We start from the raw sequence: 21,193 nt of genomic DNA on the forward strand, positions 1-21,193 counted from the left end.
CCATATTGACCCCCATTGTCCCCCTTTCCCAAGACAATACATACAAATATGTACAGAGAGGAGTGAAAAGTTACCCATACAATCAGTGTGAAGAACAACTTTATTGAACAGATTAAGCTGCACCTCAAAAGAAGGACAAACAATGGTGAATGTAGTCTGGATTCATGTTTATTGAAGCCAGTACTTAAAGACACATGTTCTTATCTTTGCCGGCACTAAAAGCGAGATTCCACATGACTGCATACTGCATCTGGTTAAAGCCATACAATCAGACTATTTTTATATGTTCAGGATACATTTGCAGTCCTAAGTGTAGTTTCTTAAAAAAGGAAATTGGAATCCTGTATAAAAGGACTGTAAGCTAAAGTTTTTTTTTTCTTTCAGTTTTTTTTTTTTTTAAACAAGGATTTATGTATATTGTTAGGGTTATGATGTACAGAGCAGTCACTTTTAACATTTAAAATTAAATACAATTCTTTACAAAGTCTGTTCGTTACATTTTTTTTTTTTTTTACAAAGCCAATTAAAAAAAGTGCAAATTTGAATTCAAGCAGCATGTAAATTTTAATTTGATGTTTCAGCCTAAACATACAACTTTCTTTGTAGTAGCCAGATCTTTATCTAATACTACTCTTTCCCTCGGAAAGAATATACTTTTGTTAAATAAAAGAACAGAATCTTACTACGGACAGCTGTAGTTATTTCAGAGCCAACTCCTGTCTACTGTGCAATTACAACCCTGCAGATTATCTGTCCTATATAAAGAATTTCAAGGCTGTTATAACAGTTTTTTGCACTTTGGTTTCCAATGCTTGCAAACGCCAGTAACCAAACCATGCAATGTGCTAAAGCTGGTTGGACAATGGTAATGTGTTGTAATGGAGTGGTTTATAAATACAGTTTAACCACTGAAGAACTAGGAGCACCCCCTCATTTCAAATAAAACTAAAATAATGCTGGGACGGCAGGACCTTTATAATAAAAAAAAGAAATAATAAAAAAAATCCCAAAACAGACGTATGATCCCTAGCAAACAGATTCATTTCTTAACATTTTCAAAAGGACAGATTAAATGAGGCTTAACCAGCTAAAACTCCAGTTATCTAGGCTGCTATAGAAACAGTTCAATAAAAAAATAACCCATTATTGAATCTAATTAAATAATATGCACATAACACCAGGTTATTCATTAGGTAAACATTGAGAGCAGGAGGAATTTACTGATAAGATATTCACTGCATATACATTTATAAATGTAAAGAAATGTTTCAACAATAACATCTGGGGTATGTTATTACAAGTGCTTTCCTGATAAGAGACTGCTCATTTAAAATACAAGTAAATACTGTGCTTCGAATTGAAGCCACAGCCTTCATATATTAGATGCTAAGATATGCCCAGCGTCAGTGGTAAATATAACTGCTTACCATTTGCAATATTATAGATCCAGACCATTTTTTTTTTTTTTTTGTACAACAAATTAGTTCATGCAACAGAAAGTAGACTCCGCACAATTTGACTTGTGGTTTTCCCTTAAAGAGCAATATTACACAGAATTAAACACTGCTAGTGTTTAAGAACTAAATACATGTGCCACTTCAGTAACCACAGAATCTATTTTGGAATGATGGGTACTCCAGGTCTTGACTGGTGCAATTTCATCTGCTAAATAGATGGGAGAATATTCTATAAAGACAGAATATACAGATTCTACGTCTTTGGTTCTGGTTTTCAATTTTCGCTATCTTCCTTTTATTAGAAAGCACTTAGCTGCTCTACTATCCTCTTCCATCATAGTACAGGTTACAATCCAGTTCGAGGAATTGGTAAATGGACAGAGGGATGGGATCAAATTATATACCTACATTTACTTTGCTATGTTGGCTGTACAAGGAGAATCTACTTTTAGTGATGTCATTCCTGATAAAACATCCATTAGACATTTTTTCCAACCCCCCAAACAATGTGAAAAAATTATGTAAAAACCAATACCATCACATCTGGTATTATATTTATGTAATCCCTAACAAATAATGTGATATTTTACAGTGTCAATGTTGATATAATACTAGCCATCTAGTAAATTAAGAGAAATAAATACATTGCTCATTTAAAGACCAATATATTACTTGCCCACTTACTGTAGACTCAGGCAAAATGATATCTAAACAAGTATCCATCCTGAGAAAAAGAACAGGGAGGCTAAAAGGCTTGTCAAACAGTGAAGTTTAAATTGAAGGCAAATAAAGTATCTATTTGAAAAGATCATGTCTGTCCTATGAAAACTAAACTGCAGATGATATTACTTTCTGAAGTGGGGCAGAGTTTGCAGTTACTATACCATGCAGAAAGGGGAATGTTTAGCAATAAACATGATATAGCAGTACTTGCAAATAATTACAAAAGGGGTGTTTTCATTGTAGAAACTCCATACAGAAACCATTTCTCTCGAAGGATCTCATTGTCAACAACTTTCACATAATTTGGCCACACAATAGGTTGTAATTAGTGCTCTTTGATTTAAGCACACATGGTGTTCCTCACATCCCAAAGTTGTTCAAACCCATCGACTACTTAGCAGTCCGCCTTTACCTCAGCAATAACTTATATGGACGCTAAAACTTTGTAAATACTTTACAGGTGACTTCACTACATTTAAAAAAAAGGCATGCTGCCTAATAAGGAATCAAATGATTTCAGCCAGGCCTCAGCTATCAGCTAATTTTGTAGAAAGTAAATTTAAGCAAAGAGCACAGAATTTAAGTACAAAATCACAAAACAAAAAAAGAAAAATCTGAAAACAGAACCAGAAAAAAGTGACCGTTTGTACTACAGTACACATTTTTCTTTTTTGTCAAGCACCTCTACTATGACACTTACAGTAAGCTGTGCCAGGCACTTGTAGTTATAGCAGATAAGATCCCCCATCCAAAGCCAAATTAATTTTTTAATGCATCCTAAAGATAAAAAAAACAAAAATTTCTCCTTTCCTGAAATATTTCATGATTTTTGCTATTCTTTGTTTTATTTAGTTCTATACACAAGCAACTGAAGCTTATATTGCAATCCCTTGCTTATATTTACAGAATCCATAAAAATATGCCTTCACTTTTCTTGTCTTTTTTTTATTTTTTATACAGCATATCCTTGTGTACTATCAGCCAATCTGTTTATTTGCCACATTAGTGTCATGAAGTTAATGGACTTTTACATTAGTCAAGTAGCTATATATAGATTTTTAAAACATTTTAGTGAAATAAAGAAAATAAAAAGGTTGGATTTATATATAAATACATCAGTATCACAGAGTATCACAGGATACATAAAAGGTAATTCTTTACATACTGAAGACTTCACAAGTATTTTTAATTTAACTGAAAATATTCAGGCATTTTGTTGTCATTTTTAGTTTTACAATATTCTAGTATTAGTTTTCCTTTCACACTGTCGAACAATCTGTCGAACAAGAAGCAAAAACTTCTCTGGTCCATTCATTAAACAGGGAGGAGAGAGACGATTGACCAAAACTAAAACAAAGCTCTGAGACATGGGGGATTTTGCTGCCTTTCAGGAAGTGCTTTATGTTATTTAACCTGACATGCCTGTAAAAATTAACGTACGCCCTCAATTGCAACTCCCAACATCATCCCCACTTTCCAAAAACAAACAAAAAACCAACCCAAAACAAAAATAAACCTGATAGCATGTTGCCACGTTAGACAAAATCATGGTCTTTTTTTTTTTTCTTGACTGGTTTGCACAGTTGAAATTTGGTCATATTTGTATTGTGTGTATGTGTTTTTTTTTTTTTTTTTTTTTTTTTAAGTGTGTTCATGGACAATGCTGTAGGTGTTTTCAGGCTTCATTCTCCGTTGGTGATGTGTTGTTGGCCGTTACCATGGAGTCTGGTTTGCGAGTCATTCTGTCCAACTCTGCCTGAACATCAGTCAAAACCGGCTTCTGCCCTTGAAAAAAAACAGAAGACCAACAAACAGTAATTTTATGTAGCTTCTGAGGGTTAATAAAAGTGATGAGGACTGATGTTCTACACATGTATAGGGAAATGCAAAGTGCATGCTAGACCAGGTACTACTATACTATACTGTAATGTAAAACAGTGAAGGATAAATGCATGTATAATTACTGCTCAGCATTTCCATTCTCTTTTCAGGCTTAAAAAGCAACAACCTTAGAATTAAAGGATGCTTACATGCAGTTCACAGCTTCAATTGAATAAGTCAATATTGAAATAAACTGGGTTATTCATATCAATTAAATGTATTCATGACTCAATAATGCAGGTAGTACAGGAGTTTAAAAATGCTTGAATGAGAATTTAAACAAAACAAAAGCATGCCACATTTAGCCAGTTTTCAAGCATTCATTTTATTTGTTGTAACTGAAATATAACCCCAGCTGGTCCGTGCAGATAGTTTTCATAAATTCCTAATTGCTCAGGGTTGGATCTCTTCCCCAATGTGGAGTGAGCCAAGCTCATTCCTGAAAGGCTCAAGGAATACCTCTCCAGACCACGGCTTGGTCCAAAGGAAACCACAAGAAACTATTAGCAGTGTGGGAGCTGTATGGGAGCCAGCTCGAGTCCATACCTGCTTTCTTGGCTGAGCTCTGCACACCCCCAGCTCCGGGGCTCCCAGGAGATCCTGTCTTTTTACTCAATAGGCTGTTAAAGAAGTTTGCCAGGACACCCTCATTTGCTGCAGCACCTAGAAAATAGAGCACAAAGAGAGATAAATGGCTGTAACTGGAAAAATTTAAGATGGTTATCTTTCGTAACCTACACTTCTCTCTCAATATGAAAGTAAGGACCCTTCAAAATGCTTTCTGAAACACAGGAAATGTTGCCTTTGCAGGTGTTGTTAAATTCATTGTTATATCATTAATTTGCAAGTCTTTCACAAAGATTAATTGACAAATTTGGAATACCACAAGGTGGCAGTGCTTAGAAGTAATCAGACTGCAAACAATTCGTGCATGAGGTATTAGTCAACCTACACCACATCACACACCAACAGCTGAAATGGCACATTTATAAATGTTATTCATCACTATTCTGCTCACTTTAAATTTTGCTGGGACTATTATCAAATTACAGGGCAATCAAATCTATACTGTACATTAGATATCGAATTCAGGCATTCCTTTTACATCTATCCAGCTATCTATTTGCAAATTGGCTTAAGCTTCAGAGGTAGGAATTCTTCCTCTGTGGACACCTCAGGTCAACAGGACTTCAAAGCTCAATAAAAGGAAACATACAGTTTGGGATTCTGAGGCAGGAAGTTGGCAGTTATTAACTAGACAGGGCCTAGAGGGTGTCAGGAAGAAAAACAAACAAACCATGTATGTCAGTACAGGAAAATTTGAACTTTTCCTCTATAATCTACCTTTCATGTTTGGGTCAGGTTTCTTGACTGCGGTCATGGGCGACACGCTGGCCACGTTGGCAGGACCAGTGCGGCTTGTGGGCCGGGGGGACCCAGATGGAGCGCGTGCCGGAGATTCCTTCAAGAGAATAATCAGAGCTCACACACAAAGACACTGCAACTCACACTCTGCTGTTCAGCTTGTACTGATTTAAAGACCACATGCAGAAGAAAATAGTTAAAATTAAAATTAAAATTAAATGTATCAACCATACAACACAAGCAGTACAAACATACGATTCACAAGGCTGATGTGTTCTATCAGCAACATTCATATAGTAGTGCAATCTTCATTAGGAAAAGAAAATCCACAATCAGTTCTGCTAAAAAGGTAGTACATTCCCAGGGTGAATGGACAGATCTAATACAACAAATTACAAAAATGGAAGAAAGAATGGATTGTGACTCTACACATGGAAACAGACAAGTAAATATGCCCCAAACTTTGGATTTAACAAAAAAAAAAAAAAAAAGAGAGGGTAACCAAATAGCTGATTAGGAAGGCATGGTATTACAGCGCCATTTCCAATCACTGAAACAATCTGTTAGAAGGGAGCGGTCACAGAAATAAGACTTACCGTTCCTCTTGTTGGTGTAGCAGGCTGCTTGGCTAACAATGACTATGACAAAAACAAAAATAAATATGAAGATACAGCTGCTTAGGATGAGAGGGTATACAAAGACACGTGTCAAAATAAAAACACTAGATATGAATAAATGAGAATACAAGCTCCATCTAGGTCTTGTGAATAATGTAACAATACTAATAATCTATATACACACATATACCTCCCTCTCACATTAATTATTGTCATGATTACCTCTCAAATAGTTCTCATATTAGAGATGTATTACTGAATAACTAATGACATTTGAAGCTTTCATATCTTTTAGGATAACGAAATACTTTGTTGAATCTAATAATTCTCTTGTGTTTTTGAAGGAAAAACAAAAAACCCTCAGAGGATCTTCATAGCTCATTTTATGGGGAGTGATTAAAACGCCTTGCCTTCTGTATTGTGCCCTGAGGCAGAAGCACATGATGTGCCTGCATTTACTGTTTACCAGTTAAATCTCAAACTGAGTTTACCAGATCTTTCTTCTGCCAATGTGAACAAGTCTTGCAAAACCTGCTTTGAAGCTTGGCAAAACCTAATAAAGATGTAATTGACCCATCTAATCTTTAAGCCTCATCCAATCTTTAAAATCAAGAGTAAAAACAAGACTTTGCATTAAGTTTGTTATTCTGAATAATCCTCTGAAGTTATTATAACATTCCTCTGGCAGTCCCTGCTAAAACATTAAGCGAAGAGACTGTGCTTTCAGATAAAGTGCAATGTACTCGTCTAATCTGACAGTTTCTCACCTGCTGTTTCATTAGGAAAACCTGCTCATCTTCTGCAGCAACTTCTTTGTCATGTACCAGCTGTGTAAAGACACATTTGAAAGTTAGAGATTTAGAAAATATATTTTCATAAATACATAGTGCTTACTAATAATATACCTTACCTTTCGTACAGGAGGTTTCATGATAAAGTCTTCAAAGGGATCTTCAGGTTTCACCGTTGTGAGATTTTCATGTACAATAGCAATTTTCTTTTCATTGTCCCAACCAGATGGACTATGGAAGATTAAACGTATATGGGTCAACGATGTGACGCATGCATTTTGGTGTCCCAAGCATATTACATTTATTTATTTGTTATTAAAACTGAATATGTCTCAGCACTCCTGTCTTTATTCACTGATAGGAGTATTTTTCATGAATATTTAAAATTTTAGGAGCTATTAATCTCCAATCATACAAAATGTCATCGGATAACTGTCCACACCTAAAATCAAAAATGTTACAAAAACAACTATAAAACCTTAGATCTAACAGTTGGGCATAATTGTGTGAGTGTTTGCATTAATGTACAAAAATATTGCAAAAACGTTTGTCCCTATATTGGGATTTCTTCCACTGTCACAGACTTTCAGGAGCATTTTTATATCAGAATGCATTTTGCTAGCCATGTGACGAACATTGCATCATTCAGAAGATTATGAAGGACCCCCAGGCTGTGCAGAAAGTTTAGTAAGTCTCTCCTAAAATAATGATAATTTGACCTTTTCGATCACTGGTGTATTGTTATTTATTGTTTCTAGGAGTATTCTTGAGCATGTAGGCATCACATTTACATTGTCATGTTGTACAACACAATAACATTATGTCTGCAGTTTTAATGCAAATTTTGGCTGTGTGGATGGATGTAAATAACAAGATGGCAACATGGTTATTATTGTCGTTTTTATTTTTAATTTATGCCATGAAGCCATTTGCATGTTAAGAGAATATAAAAATCCTAGTTCAAAAATAGCATAATTCCTATATATTTAAAATGTTATATCAAAACATTCAATATACTTTGTAATCTGTTGAAATGTTAATTGACTTGATGTCATAAATGAGTTACAACATTGCTGTTGACTTTTTTTTAATGGCTTATGTTTACATGTTTCCTGTATAACCTAAAAAATAGTTAATGTGCTGAAAATGATTAAGTTAATGTTATTAAATCTTAAAATCTTTTACTGCTAGTGTTTTATCAAAGCCTATGCCTTGAGTGGAATTGTATTGCATCAAAGTGATTGCTCACTTCTGATTATTTACTGTTAATTAAAAAAAAAACATTTAGTGACTCACTCACTTTTTTTTCCTGAGACTATCTTTAGACATCATCTCATATGAAATCTCACAGTATGTCATTCCGAGTAACAATAAGGGTACTTACATGAAAACAGCATCTTTCTCCACCACTAAGGCAGGTGTGGTAAACTGGAAGTCATACATTTTGTGTACAATGTATTTATACAGAAGGTCCAAGTTCTTCTCTTCTTTGACTGACGTGTAAATCAAGGCAGCTCCATCTGAGGGTTTTGCTTAAGGAAAAGGGAATAGGACTAAATGCATATCTATGTATGTTATCAAAGTTGGACGGTAGCATATTGCCTCCTTGAAAATAAGTAAGTCAAAATTAACTATGGTTTCCACAAGGAAAAGGATACACTGTAAGCAAAACCGTCGGATGTGTGACTGGATGAAATCAAAGTGCTCCTCTCTGTAGTCATGCTCTTTCTCCAGCACACTTACTGCATCACACTGTCAACAGAGATTGAAAAAAAAAAAATTAATCACTATCTTGGAGTGGTATAACTTGAGTGCACATGCTTAGTCAACTTAAGGAACAAGAGGCACCACCCAGTGACACAGACGCACACTACCTCATACTGACCACAAGGTGGAAACCTAAACCACACAAACATCTCAGACAGCAGTGCATGACTCAGGGAATGCAGTGAGACTTCCTGGAATTAAAAATGGCAATAACCTAGGAAGTGGAATATGGTCATCAGCAGTCAACATGATGCAAACTTCTAATAAATTGAAATCATATAAGGAACATATATGCCCAACATAATATTTTCCCTAGTTTGGACAGGATTTATTTTGTTTTTAATTACAATTAATACATTTTGTAGAGTACTACAGCCTACATATTTTCAGCACTCATCTTGCAGTGAACTACTCATTTTACCTCTTCTGGCAATCTGTCTGATATTAGCAGTGTATTCTGTTAGTCAGATGCTTGTGACTGCAGATGTGTAATAGCATTTTGATGGGCATAATAATAAATTGGAATTCTTCCACTGAGTGTAATGGCCTTCATAACTGGGTCTTGGAAGACAGCAGTCTATATGCATCTGCAATATGAATCACCTACATTTTGTATTTAGCAACATGAAAACAGCCGAGACAACAAATGTCACCCATAATTTTCAATATGTAATGAATGTAGGCTCCGTCCTCCAATTGTCAGTAAAATAACTAAGAGCAAATGAACTGAAAACAGAAGTTTCAGAAAACAGTATCTATGGTTTAAATACTAAACAAAAAAGTATACAGATTAGTATACTGTAAGAACCTGCTAAATCAGCTTCACAAGTACTGAACTATGAGAAACAATCTTGTAACAGCGCTATGCCCAATTTAACCTTCCCAAACAGAGAGAAACTGTTTTCAAAACATCTTTTAAAAATGGAAGCATTGAATCTGACTTCATGTAAACCATGTGAGACCCAAAATGAAATTCAGTTGTTTTGATGTTGGTATACCAGCTGCTTTTCGATAAGAACAGAACACTAAATAATGAAGAGTATTCATCGCCTTTAAAAGATGCCTCTTGGGCAAAACTTAGAGCAACATGACTAGAAACTGAAAATCTGACAACAAGCACGAGCCCCAATTAATTGTAGTTATGAGCTGCAGGATTCAAATCTCTTTGCCATCACATGCTACCCAATAAAAGCCCAGTGTACAGCAGAAGTCTTACTGTAGTCCCCTTTTATGTCTTTTGGGTCAATCTGCTGTCAGAATTTGGGATTATCAGGCTGGTCTGACAGACTTAGATTTACACAGAAGCACACAGTGTGATATATACAGAACAAGCCTTTTTCAAAAGAGTAATGGTGAACACTTATCATTCCTGCAAAGCTTCACTGATATGCATTTCTAAAGAAAAAACATCCCTAAAGCAGTGTGTCAGGAAGCAGCTAATCTGTTAGTTTGCTGAAAAAGCCCTTAGCATTAAATATATTAAAAAAAACAACAAACCATTCGTAGTGGTTTTTGAGGATATTTCAATACAGTATGTCATATATATTTAGTTGGGGAAACTGCATTAAGTTTTTAAAATTATCATGGGGCTAAATAAAAAATATGAATGAATATGTGAATTATACACATCTTGAAAAGCATCCCAGTTCTGTTTACCTTTGTGCAAACTATTAGTACTGGAATGCCCAGGTTGTGTGTGAGTACATTGTCTCCCAGTGGCAGGACAACCCCCTCGTCCTCTGTACCGGACGCTGCAGTCCCTCGCCTCTGAGGAGAGCTCTGCGTGGCTTCCTCTGGCTCTGTGTACTCCTGGAAGTCCTTCACCACTGTGAGAACAAACAAAGGCAGCGTCAGTCACAGCTGGATAACGTACCTGACGCACCTTACACTAAAACGGAGGGGAATAATCTCAGTATTTACAAAACACATTACAACTTTTACAGGAACAAGTTCAAATACTGCAAGCCGGTTTAAAAATTATGTTTATGCTTTGGAATTAAGGATTATTCAGAGAAACACACTTAAAGTTGTTTCTTTTTTCTTTAAAAGGCTAACTCTCCAGGTCTGTATTTTATCCAATTAACACTTTAAAACCCCTGATGTATGGAGTCCGGCTGGGTTTCCTTATTGTACAGTAGTGAACTACCACAAACTGTACAGTCATACAAACCAGCACCCATTACAGCCAATTAAAACCCAGTGGAGCCAAATACTTAAGGAACAGAAACTTGCTTAGGGGTTTCACATCAAAGTTTAATTTTTAAAGCTTGAATCACAGGCATGCACAGACAAGACTATCATTAGAGAAGCATAAGCTTTCACAATATTAAGTATTTTAAGGTTGAATATTTTAAAAGTTTTAAAGGGAATGCATCTGTTCCGAGTTCTTTACCAAAACAAACTAAAATGTAATGTATTCCGCTCTCTCAAGCCAGTAGGTTTTATATGCTAAGTAAAATACATGTAGAAATTTGAAAACATTTTGTGGTGGGAAGACATATTTAAATAAAAAAAATAAAACAAAAAAAACATCAACAGCATTAAATGTATTAATGTATGAAACAACAGAAAGCACCCTTCTATCAGATTTTAAAATCTACACACACACACACACACACACACAATTAATTGGAAAAAAAATTGGCATACTTCTATTAGTTAAGGTGTCTGGCTTCTAGGTATTTCCCCAAGGTACTGGATTCGGCCCATCTGAGGGATTTAACATTAAGCAGGTTGTATAACTGAACATGCTTGTTTCTAGTTAACCCCACCCTATGAAAGCTTGCATGCAAATTGTGAGCCTAGATATAGGAACTGAGAGAGAAGGAAAGAAAAAAAAAGTTCACTGGTCTAATTTCTTTGTAAAGAAAAATAGAAAAATCAATTTAGGCCTCATCTTAGGGATATGGGATTATGATTTCCAGTACAAAAAGCTCTGCAGAATACTTACTGCATTTGTCCAATCTCTCTGCACACAAACAGTCCAACTAGCGGCTCGTTTGACAAATACTTCAATTTGATGTAAGCAGACCTGACACCAGCTCCTGCAGATCTCTGCTGCAGTGCTTCAGGGAAATTATTTGTGAAATGTAATTCACTGTCCAATTCTGCTTATTCATTCAATAAAAACCTGTGGTTTCTTAACAGCATGTTTTCTAAATGCAATAAGCATGTAAAGTGTTACAAAAAAAAGTTTCTTAATAATAATAAAAGACAACACAGACCAGTGATAAGAAAAACAGCCATCAGTAGCAAAACAACTAGGCACCATTTAAATCAGACATACATAGACTTCTGTCCCACTGTCCTCTTTGGATGTTATTTTTATTATGTGCTGCCAGCATGGCCTATATTTAGAGAATGATATCAGTTCTATGCTTGTACTCTTAGCACAGACAGGAAAGAAAGAAACTGGTGAACTTACACACTTTCATTTATCTTTAATTTGATCCAAACAGCTTGGATTGCCGTTAGATATTGTGCTCAAGATGAAAAGCTACCTGATGTCCCTGGTGAGCTTTCCTACACAACAATTGCATTTCACCACTTATTCAGGAGAACAGTAGGGCTGTGGTTATTTGAAGAATTTAATTACAGTTCAGCTTCATGAGAACGAGTGCCTTAGGAATGCAGCAGTGACTGGGAAGGTCACTTGTGTTCCTGTTCTCTGAATGAGCTGCATCTCCCCTGTAACGCAGGCCCCTCCAATTCAAAGGCCACTGGAGTATGGTGGGATTATGGTTTGTTCTAAACAGCGATATGTACTAACTATGGCCAACAGGAATCAGGACTCACACAGACTCATCGATTAAGCTCAGTGTAAACAAACTAGCAATTATAAATGTGTATTATATAAATACTGTATAAAGACTATATATTTGGATCATGTATCCTTATAAGTACAGTGATGTTTTAAAGACACTATTATAAATAAATGTAATACTAATATAAAAACTGGGATTACAATCTTACTGCCATCGTAAATTATGCATGTTTGTATGTTGTAAACCATGAGTGTGCTACTGAAAGTAATATTGTAAAACCATGTATTTCCATTGTTATATTTGCATACAACATGTGTTTCTGTTCTATTTAAATAGTACTTGCAATGTAGCAAGTGGGAGGGATATAGAGACATATCCGTAAGAATTTGTCTTTTGCCTACTTAAATTAACCAACAGCTACAATTTTGGATTATTCCCAAAAGCAACAGTGACAGTTTTTCTGATGCTAAAACAAGCCCTGCTTCATTAGCCTTAATGAAGCAAACATACAATACTGCCTCTACAAATGAGTGTGTCTAAAACCAGTTAGTATTAATTAACTCTGGTGCTTAAAACTGCAAGGCACACTAGGGCTGGGTGATATGGCCAAAATACAGTATCATGGTATTTTTCACATTTTTGACGGTATGATGGTATTTTTGAATGGCCATTTTATACTGTTCATAAAGCAAAAATAATTGAATTACGTTTCCCTGTTCTGTGTCCATTGTCTTTAAACCAAATCATGTCTACACTATCAACGACACACCTTTCTTCAGGGCAGATTCACTGGGGTCACTTTGCTGTGAAGTTTCACCCACACTACTCTCCATCTCGTCTTCATTCATTGTACATTGATTACGTTTGTTTATGTCAACAAGCAATACACATGGAAAAGAGATGCGTGTTCTTGGAGTGTTTCTGCTTGATGCCACTAAGCCCCAGCCACAGAAATCTGCGCAGCTGATAAGCTGCTGCAGGAGGCGAGATGTGTCTGCGAGACAAAAGATTATGCAGAAATCAAGAGGGATGTGTTAAGCTGAATGAAAACCACTACTGCCCCCTTGTTTGCAGAGGTGAATGTCAACTTTCCTTACACAATTAAGCTGTGAACAGCACTGTCAAAACCATAGAATTCTAGATTGACACTTTAGCATTGTCAATCCTTTATTAATTACATCAATTATTTAAAAAAATATAAATCTATGATGCACAATAATTAAGTTGTTAAATAGATTGGCAATTCAATTTTTTTAAATAAAAACTAAAATAATATAAAAATAAATTAAGTCATCCAATTACATTGATTTCTGAAGGTTTGTGAAGAAAGGTGGTCGCATTCTTGTTGCGCAGATCTGCAGGATCCAACTGATACCATTGGTGGAGCCATGCAGATCTGCGGAAATTTGGGCTACACGAACATTAATCTGGGTTCTTTGATTAGATGTGTCTCATGTCAGACAGCACAGTCTCAAGCAGCCGGCGCAGCAAGTTGTGGGATATGCTAACACAATCAAGCTTATTGGTAGCTGAATGCTATGACTGAATGACACCATAATTAGCAAATTATTCAATTTAGCACAGAAAACTTTAAAATACAGATATGAAGGTATAGTAAAAGTCCAAACCGGTCTGTAAATGAATACCAGTATATTGTGTTCTACGGTACACCGCCCAGCCCTAAGACACACCCTTTGATTTTCTCATGTTTATTAATCTAACCAAGCAAGCTAAAGTATTAGATGAGTTTAAGAGATTAGAGCAGAGCAAAACAGTGTTAAACCACACGATTGTCTATTTAAGAGAAACTTCTTCAAAAGATGCATTAACTTCTTCGACCGTAGAACAGAAACATTTTAAATTGTGCTCTAAATATTGAAGAATGTCCTTTGTCAAAAGCAATTGTTTCTGTAATTAAAGCACATCACTGAAAATAATACTGATTTTATAATTAGACTAGTATGTAGTATTTTTCTGAATTAAACAGATTTTTCAGTTCACATGTGCAACAAGCACACACTTTAACCTAACCATTGCAGTCAGCAGAAAACCTCATGAGAGTAACTAATAACACTGCAGGAAAATATTTCTGAATTTGCAGTAATGTGAATATGTATAGACGTTCATGCAGCAGTGGATCAATATAGGCTGATATGATTGATATTGATTTTAATTAAGACATGGACAATTGTTTTTAGTTCATTAAAAGCAATGAAACATACAATCAAAATCAGCATTCATACTGACTTTCTGTACAGGCCTTACACTGTAATGCAAACACTGGCCAGAATATTAGGCTATGTACTTTTATCATCCTTTCTAAGAATATAATATGGTATGAAATGATTGTACTAAAAAGTACAAAAATAGGTAACCGTTATGAGATTGTCAACCTAATAAATGTTCTCTATCAAACATCGAAGAATAAGATTACCTGCAAGGAGTTCTGTTAAGTTTCTATGTGTTAAACTAAACCCATCTGAATACAAAACAAACATAGGTGTAACTCAAATGTTATCACTGTACAAAGAATACAATGCATTTAGGCCTAGTTTAGAGCTCAATCCATACAACAAGCAAACATATTCCTAATAATTATACTTTGTATTCAGTGGTATTATTATACTATTCAAGAAATATAACTGCATTTTCTATTTGTCTAACAATGTTATTATGTCCATATAAAACAGAATCAAAGAGAAACTAAACAAACACATCAAAAAGGACAGGCTTATTTCAATTAGCAAACAAATGTTTTACTATAATAATTATAAATGTTTTAAATAATGAATTAGCAAACAAAAGTTTCTGCAAATACATTTGCATTCAGGAACATTGGGTAGAATGTCAGAGTGGGACTGCATCATTAAGTATATATCATTAAGAATATTTGGCTTCATCAAATAGGCTAAATGTTACAAACAAATGCACCCAATTCCTGATACCAATCCATTCTGAACATTTTATATGTGAAGCATCATGATGCAATGCAACATGAATGCAGGGCATCACTAAATTAGAGCATACAGTGATGTCATCCCTTGGGCTGAAGGACTGACATCACTCCAGCAGATTAGTATAGTAATCTACTTTCTGGAAGTTTTTCATTACACAAAGAATACAATTATACAAAAACAATTAAATAAATGATTGAAAGTATTGCCTCTCTGAAAGCAATTTGGTTAAATTACAAAAACAATGTAATGTGAAAAACCATTTCACCAAAGGTGGACTCACAGGGTGAGCAACCCCTGCGGTAAAAGTCTGAAATGTATAACTTAGCCTAATAAAATACACCATAACTTAAACCTTAACAGTCTATGGTTGCGTTATTATCCATATATAATTTTCCACTCAGTACGCCCATTCATATATACATACATCGGCCTTTACAGATGCTAATTACAAATTGCAGCTTCTTCAAATAACATTTCTACCTGACCTATCAGAAATCTCCTCAAACAGATTAATAATTATAAACCATGGACCTGGGGCTGGGGCTGAAACTTCAAGTGCAACTCACACCGCAAGCACAAAAGCAGAACTCAAAGAGTACAGTTACTCCTGAAATTCAATTAGCACTATGATTACAGGTATGACAAAGCCTATCTTTTCATACATTCAAATACAGATAGTCCATAACTGTTCAAATTAAGAATATAGGCCTAGTAATATTCAGTGCATAAGGATCGTGCTCTTTATGGGATAAAACTATAAAGGTTGCTGAACAGCTCCTGCTGCCTGTTATTCTGTTATAATTATATACATAAAATAACAGGATACACAAATAATCTGTGGACTATTGAGCAGTTACAAGCTTAGATTTGTCAAAAGCAACAATAGTTTATCCACAAAAACAAATGCAAGACTAAATGTAAACACACAAAAAGAAACACTCATACAATCTTCACCTTGTGGGAAGCAGTTAAAGATTGAGGGGCTTCATTTCAATTTGGATCTGGTAAAATAGCCAAGCAGAAGGCCAAGCACGGCACTTACTTTTCTGTTCCATCTCCCTCATCTCCTCTGGCGGGAGCTTGAGTTTGTCGATGTGTTCACGCAGCACGCTGGACCACTTCTGTATGGACTCCATGATGGTCCACGGTCTGGACATGTCGGCCACGAAGACCGCCAGTGTGTCCTTCAACGACTCTCCCGACACTGCGAATTTCAGCAGGCCCTTGTGGTAAAGGTCACCATCCAGAATCCATACATTACATCGAGTCTGATCTGTGTCACGTGAAAAGATAGGAATCACTCAGGGATAGAGAAATGCTAAACAACAGAGTAACAGTAATACTACTACTACTTCTGAATGTATTCTATTTACAGTGAATTGCTGCACTACTAAACATTGGCACTATTAATGATTGTTTTATGGATCAGTATGGTAAAACATTTTTCTTCTGGCAAACACTCTGGCTACCTATACAGATATTCTAGAATGTATTCTAAACTTAAACTTAAGCAATACCAAGAGCTCATCGGCAATCCGTTTAGTACTGAGCAGAATACTGTGTACACTTTCATAGTCTTTCTGGAAACATCCACTGAATGCAAGGAACCTGGAAGATTTCCAATAAACATGAAGACCAACTAAAGACTACAATATAATGTATTCAAATTAAACATTAAGAAGTTTACAACAGAGCATTAGATGGAATTGTCATTTGCTGTAAAGCAGAATGGACTTTGATTTATAGCCCTAGCAGTTAACGTAATCTCAAGGGAAAGATCTAACCAATTACTAAAACCAATAGTCCACATAAAAGCATATTTCATCCCTTGAAATACACGCATATCAATGTAATATATAAAAAAAATATATCAATTGCATCCTTCATATTTAATTAATTGGATGCTTCTTTTAATTATTAAGCCAAATTTCAGAATTCTTAAAACTATGTTAAACAAATCTTGTTCCGGTCATAACTAAATTGTAAAAGTGATTAAAACTATTAAAAGATAAGTCAAGATCTTGAAAAAAAAAAGAGAAAGAAAAGAAAAACATTGGTTTCAGGCATGCTGGCAGGTTGGCTGAATACACTAAGCCTGGGCTTACTTACTAATTCAGAGTAATGTTTTCCAGTTTGTTTATGAATGCTTATTAAAGTTTTATTGTATTATCTGTTCAGATGATCGAGTGCTTAAGCATCACAAACATTTAGCGCTTAATTTTGTAGGTAGAATTATTTTATCTGCCACTAATAAACTTTTCTAAATAAAAAAACATGGGATTTCATGTACTATATTAAGAGTACCCAAGGTGTTCCCCACCCGACCGCACAACCTAAAATCCTCAGATTGATTGTTATTGTTTTAAAGGGTTTTTAAGTTATATTACTTTTAATATAGTCAATGTAGGAAGATGTTGTTATATTAAACTCTATAAAATCAAACATATTACTTTTGCTAATGAAGAATTAGGATTCCCAACTGTAACTAACCATCCCTGTCTTCATCATGAACACTCAAGTACAAATACTCAAGCCCCCTCCCTTTCTTATTGTGTTCTGCTCCTTGGAGTTTTGCCATGATCGTCGTCTTTCCTGAACCATCTTCTCCTGCAAAATTCACACAAAGGACAATTACTACATGAGGATCTGGTCTCTCAGCCCTGAAGCAAACAGAGCATGACTCTGATGGACTGTTTACCAAATTAAATAAGCACTTCTAGTTTGTGTGTGTAAATATAAATATATACATGTATAATATATATATATATATACACATGTATAATATATATATATATATATATATATATATATATATATATATATATATATATATATATATGGTTGAATTCATATGTACAATTATGCAGTATTAGTGGAAACACTAGATTCCCAAGAAGCATGCCAAAAAATGAGGAAGTACTGCTGATCTTCCTATTCAACAATCAAACGTTTTCACCCCCAACATCGTATTCCTGTTAAGGTGAAAATGTATTATTGAACACTTCACTTGCCTACTGGCTGTAAATATATGCTGTATGCAAATAATCTAAACAGGTATGCATGTCTACTTTCACTTTCTAAACATGCAGAGAACTATAAAGTTTTCATATATAGTAGATTATTTTTTATGTCCAAATACAAAACTACGATGGCCATCCAATAATGAAGGTGGAAACATTAATACAAATAACAATAATGACAAACTGTGTTCTTCAACGTATCAGAAATATTTAATTTAATAAGTGTAATAACGGTTTCTAATAAAAACTGCGAAGTGTGGGTATTTTAATTCTTATTCGTTAACAGTTTTAAAATTAATGAAACAAAACCAAAAGATTAATTAAAAGTAGAGTATCTTGTAATAGTACCTCAAAACTAGAACGCCCTTAAAAAGCAAATCACATTTAAAAAAAAAAATTGACAGCTAGTGGTCCATTTGAAAATACATTTCACAAAACAGTATATGCATCATTTACAAGCTCATATTTGCACTTACCAAAAACTAATATATTTTTTCCGGTTGGTAACTTGGATCTGGACCGGGTGGAGACTTCGCTGAGAATAGAAGACCTGAAAGACCATGAATGGATTGTCATCGATTGTCGGTTCGAATGATTATTGTGTTACATTCGATCCGATTCCAAACCTGTTCCAGAGCAAGCGCACAGCCTACTATTAGGTTCATATGATATATACATGCATCAAAACGCTGTAAAATATAACGGGTCTTGTAGCTAAACATAACAGACAGTCAAGTTCAATGGGCTTGGCTGTTAAAAACAATAACAAATATCGCGATAAGGTTATCACATAAGAGAAAACCTTCCGAAGCAATCATCCGCAACACATCTAACATCCTTGACGCTTTATACATGCTTAAATGCGGTCTTATCTTAAAGAGGCACAATTGTCACATTTAGAAAAGTGATCTTAAAACGCCCCTGCTTCGTTGGCAGAGACCAACACCTAGGAAAACCAATCCCAAAGTATTTGACAGTACAGACACATGGCGAATAATTTCCTTATTTTTTCCTTAATGGGTCGATAAAATCCACGACGTCCTACATACTGAATTAAGAAATGTTTGATTAAAATAAATCCTCTTCTGCTTGCTCTACAGTTCTGAACACCCCCGGCCGGTATTTTTGAAATAGGATGCACCCGGGAGTGACAAAGCAGAAAGAGCTTCACAACACACTGCCCGTTTTCGGACAAACTATTTCAGCCACGCTTGAAAGGGAGGCTCGGACTTGCCATAGGTTTTGTCCTTCTTCATCCTCGTTGCTGATTTCCAGGGTGTCGCCAGCCCCGGCTGCGCCCAGGAGCTTCTTCTCCAGCACAGGAGCCATCTTGTTTCTGCAGCCACAAAGAGAGGATCACCTGGGCGCCTCAGGACCCCGGCGAAATTCACTTTCACGTTTCAAACTGACTCCGCACTACACGCAGGGCCAGATCAAATACGACTCGTGGAAGATTACATAGTGTTTTTTGACGAATTTTGTGTATTTCAAAAAATAAGAATTTATTGTGCCTTGATTGCTATCAGGCAATGCAAAAGACAGCTCTGTCGGTTCAATACGCGTCTCCTCTATGAGAATGATGTCATCTTCCAGAGGAGCCACCCTGTCCGAGGAGCGCTGAGGCCCTCTGCTGTGCGGCCCGGGACTCGCCGTGTGAACAAGAAGAAACGATTCTGCAAAACGGACTGTGATTACTGGATCAGATGGGTGTGTTCACTCATATGCGCCAAATGGAGCTTTATAAAATATGCTGATTATGAAGTATGTGTATCGTTTTTTCTTTTTTTTTTGAAAGGATCACAAAAAACAGAATAAAGATTTAACAGATTCATTTTTTTGTTGTCTTTGTAATTAAATATAATAGTAGTAGGCACTCTACAATAGAAATACAATAGTAGTAGGCGTGTTTCTCTGTGAGGTTGTAAAATCGTTTTAATTCCCAAGACAAGTGACCCAACATCAAGCTTCAGTTAATGTATAGCAGATAATACTGGTTATGCATGACTTCTTATTTATTGGTTGCATGTTCGTGTATTATAATAATTATACATATATATACCTTGGTATAAACAAAACACAATAGTCTGCAATTATTATTACTATTAATAATAATAATAATAATAATAATAATAATAATAATAATAATAATAATAATTTGGTTCAAATAAACACTTGCTCTTCCTACGGTTCTTGTGCTACACATACCAAGCTGCCTACAGTGGTTCACTATGATACCTTGTATGCTTATACTTTTTCTATGGATAAGATCAATAATTATTAATTTATATGCTAAATATACAAATATATCCTCTTTGGATATAGAGGAGACATGAAAGAGAGAGAGACAGACACTTGAAAATGACGGTCAGCTAGGCAGCTAGACAGCTCTTGGTCTCTGCTTTCTAACTAGGTATTATCCAGTAACGTGTGATTAAAAACGAATGAATGAAACAGGATCCAACCCCATTGCCCGGGCTGAGGAAAAAATGGTGGCCTTCGTAGGAGACAGGGAGCGTGTCGTGTTGGCCAAGAGAGCAGTCTTCTTCCCATGTGGTCTGTGCGTATGTGTTTGTGTGTATAGGCTACTGTAAAATATATTTACAATGCTACACCACACTGCACTTTATCTTATTAAACCACATTGTTTACTTTACACTGTACGTTCCAATGATTTTAACATATTTTAACCATTATTTTACCACATTTTTACCATGTGTTTACTACTTTTTAACATTATTGTACCACATTTAGCCATGATTTTACCACATTTTCACCATGCCTTTACAATGGTACACAACACTACACTTTTAAACCATATTTTTACCATGGTACACTATAGCTTAACACGTGT

At 35.4% G+C, this 21,193-nt stretch overlaps 1 protein-coding gene across 2 annotated transcripts; it reads right to left on the bottom strand.

Moving 5' to 3' along the window:
- Positions 1-82: 82 nt before the first annotated feature.
- On the bottom strand, positions 83-19,714 carry dync1li2 (dynein, cytoplasmic 1, light intermediate chain 2). 2 transcript variants are annotated; one of them, XM_066713731.1, is made up of 13 exons: positions 19,577-19,714; positions 18,819-18,892; positions 17,813-17,929; positions 16,365-16,595; positions 10,258-10,427; positions 8,493-8,586; positions 8,219-8,354; positions 6,954-7,065; positions 6,811-6,870; positions 6,023-6,064; positions 5,406-5,523; positions 4,608-4,724; positions 83-3,960 (listed from the first exon to the last, which is right to left on the bottom strand). In XM_066713731.1, exons 1-13 carry the CDS (start codon positions 19,669-19,671, stop codon positions 3,944-3,946), a joined length of 1,383 nt encoding a protein of 460 aa, XP_066569828.1. In that variant the 5' UTR covers positions 19,672-19,714; the 3' UTR covers positions 83-3,943. The 2 variants fall into 2 exon arrangements, with proteins under 2 accessions (XP_066569828.1, XP_066569827.1); XM_066713730.1 differs by having other exon boundaries at positions 83-3,965.
- Between the last annotated feature and the right edge of the window lie 1,479 nt (positions 19,715-21,193).

This window comes from Amia ocellicauda, chromosome 9, assembly GCF_036373705.1.
Source record: "Amia ocellicauda isolate fAmiCal2 chromosome 9, fAmiCal2.hap1, whole genome shotgun sequence".
Taxonomy (NCBI): Eukaryota; Metazoa; Chordata; class Actinopteri; order Amiiformes; family Amiidae; genus Amia; species Amia ocellicauda.

Coding starts and splice junctions, on each gene's coding strand:
- dync1li2 (XM_066713730.1), bottom strand. CDS start 19,671: ATGGCTCCTGTGCTGGAGAAGAAGCTCCTGGGCGCAGCCGGGGCTGGC. Junction 8,587..10,257: donor TACTAATAGTTTGCACAAAG/GTAAACAGAACT, acceptor CTCTGTTGACAG/TGTGATGCAGTAAGTGTGCT. Junction 3,966..4,607: donor GAGCTCAGCCAAGAAAGCAG/GTATGGACTCGA, acceptor TTTTTTTTCAAG/GGCAGAAGCCGGTTTTGACT.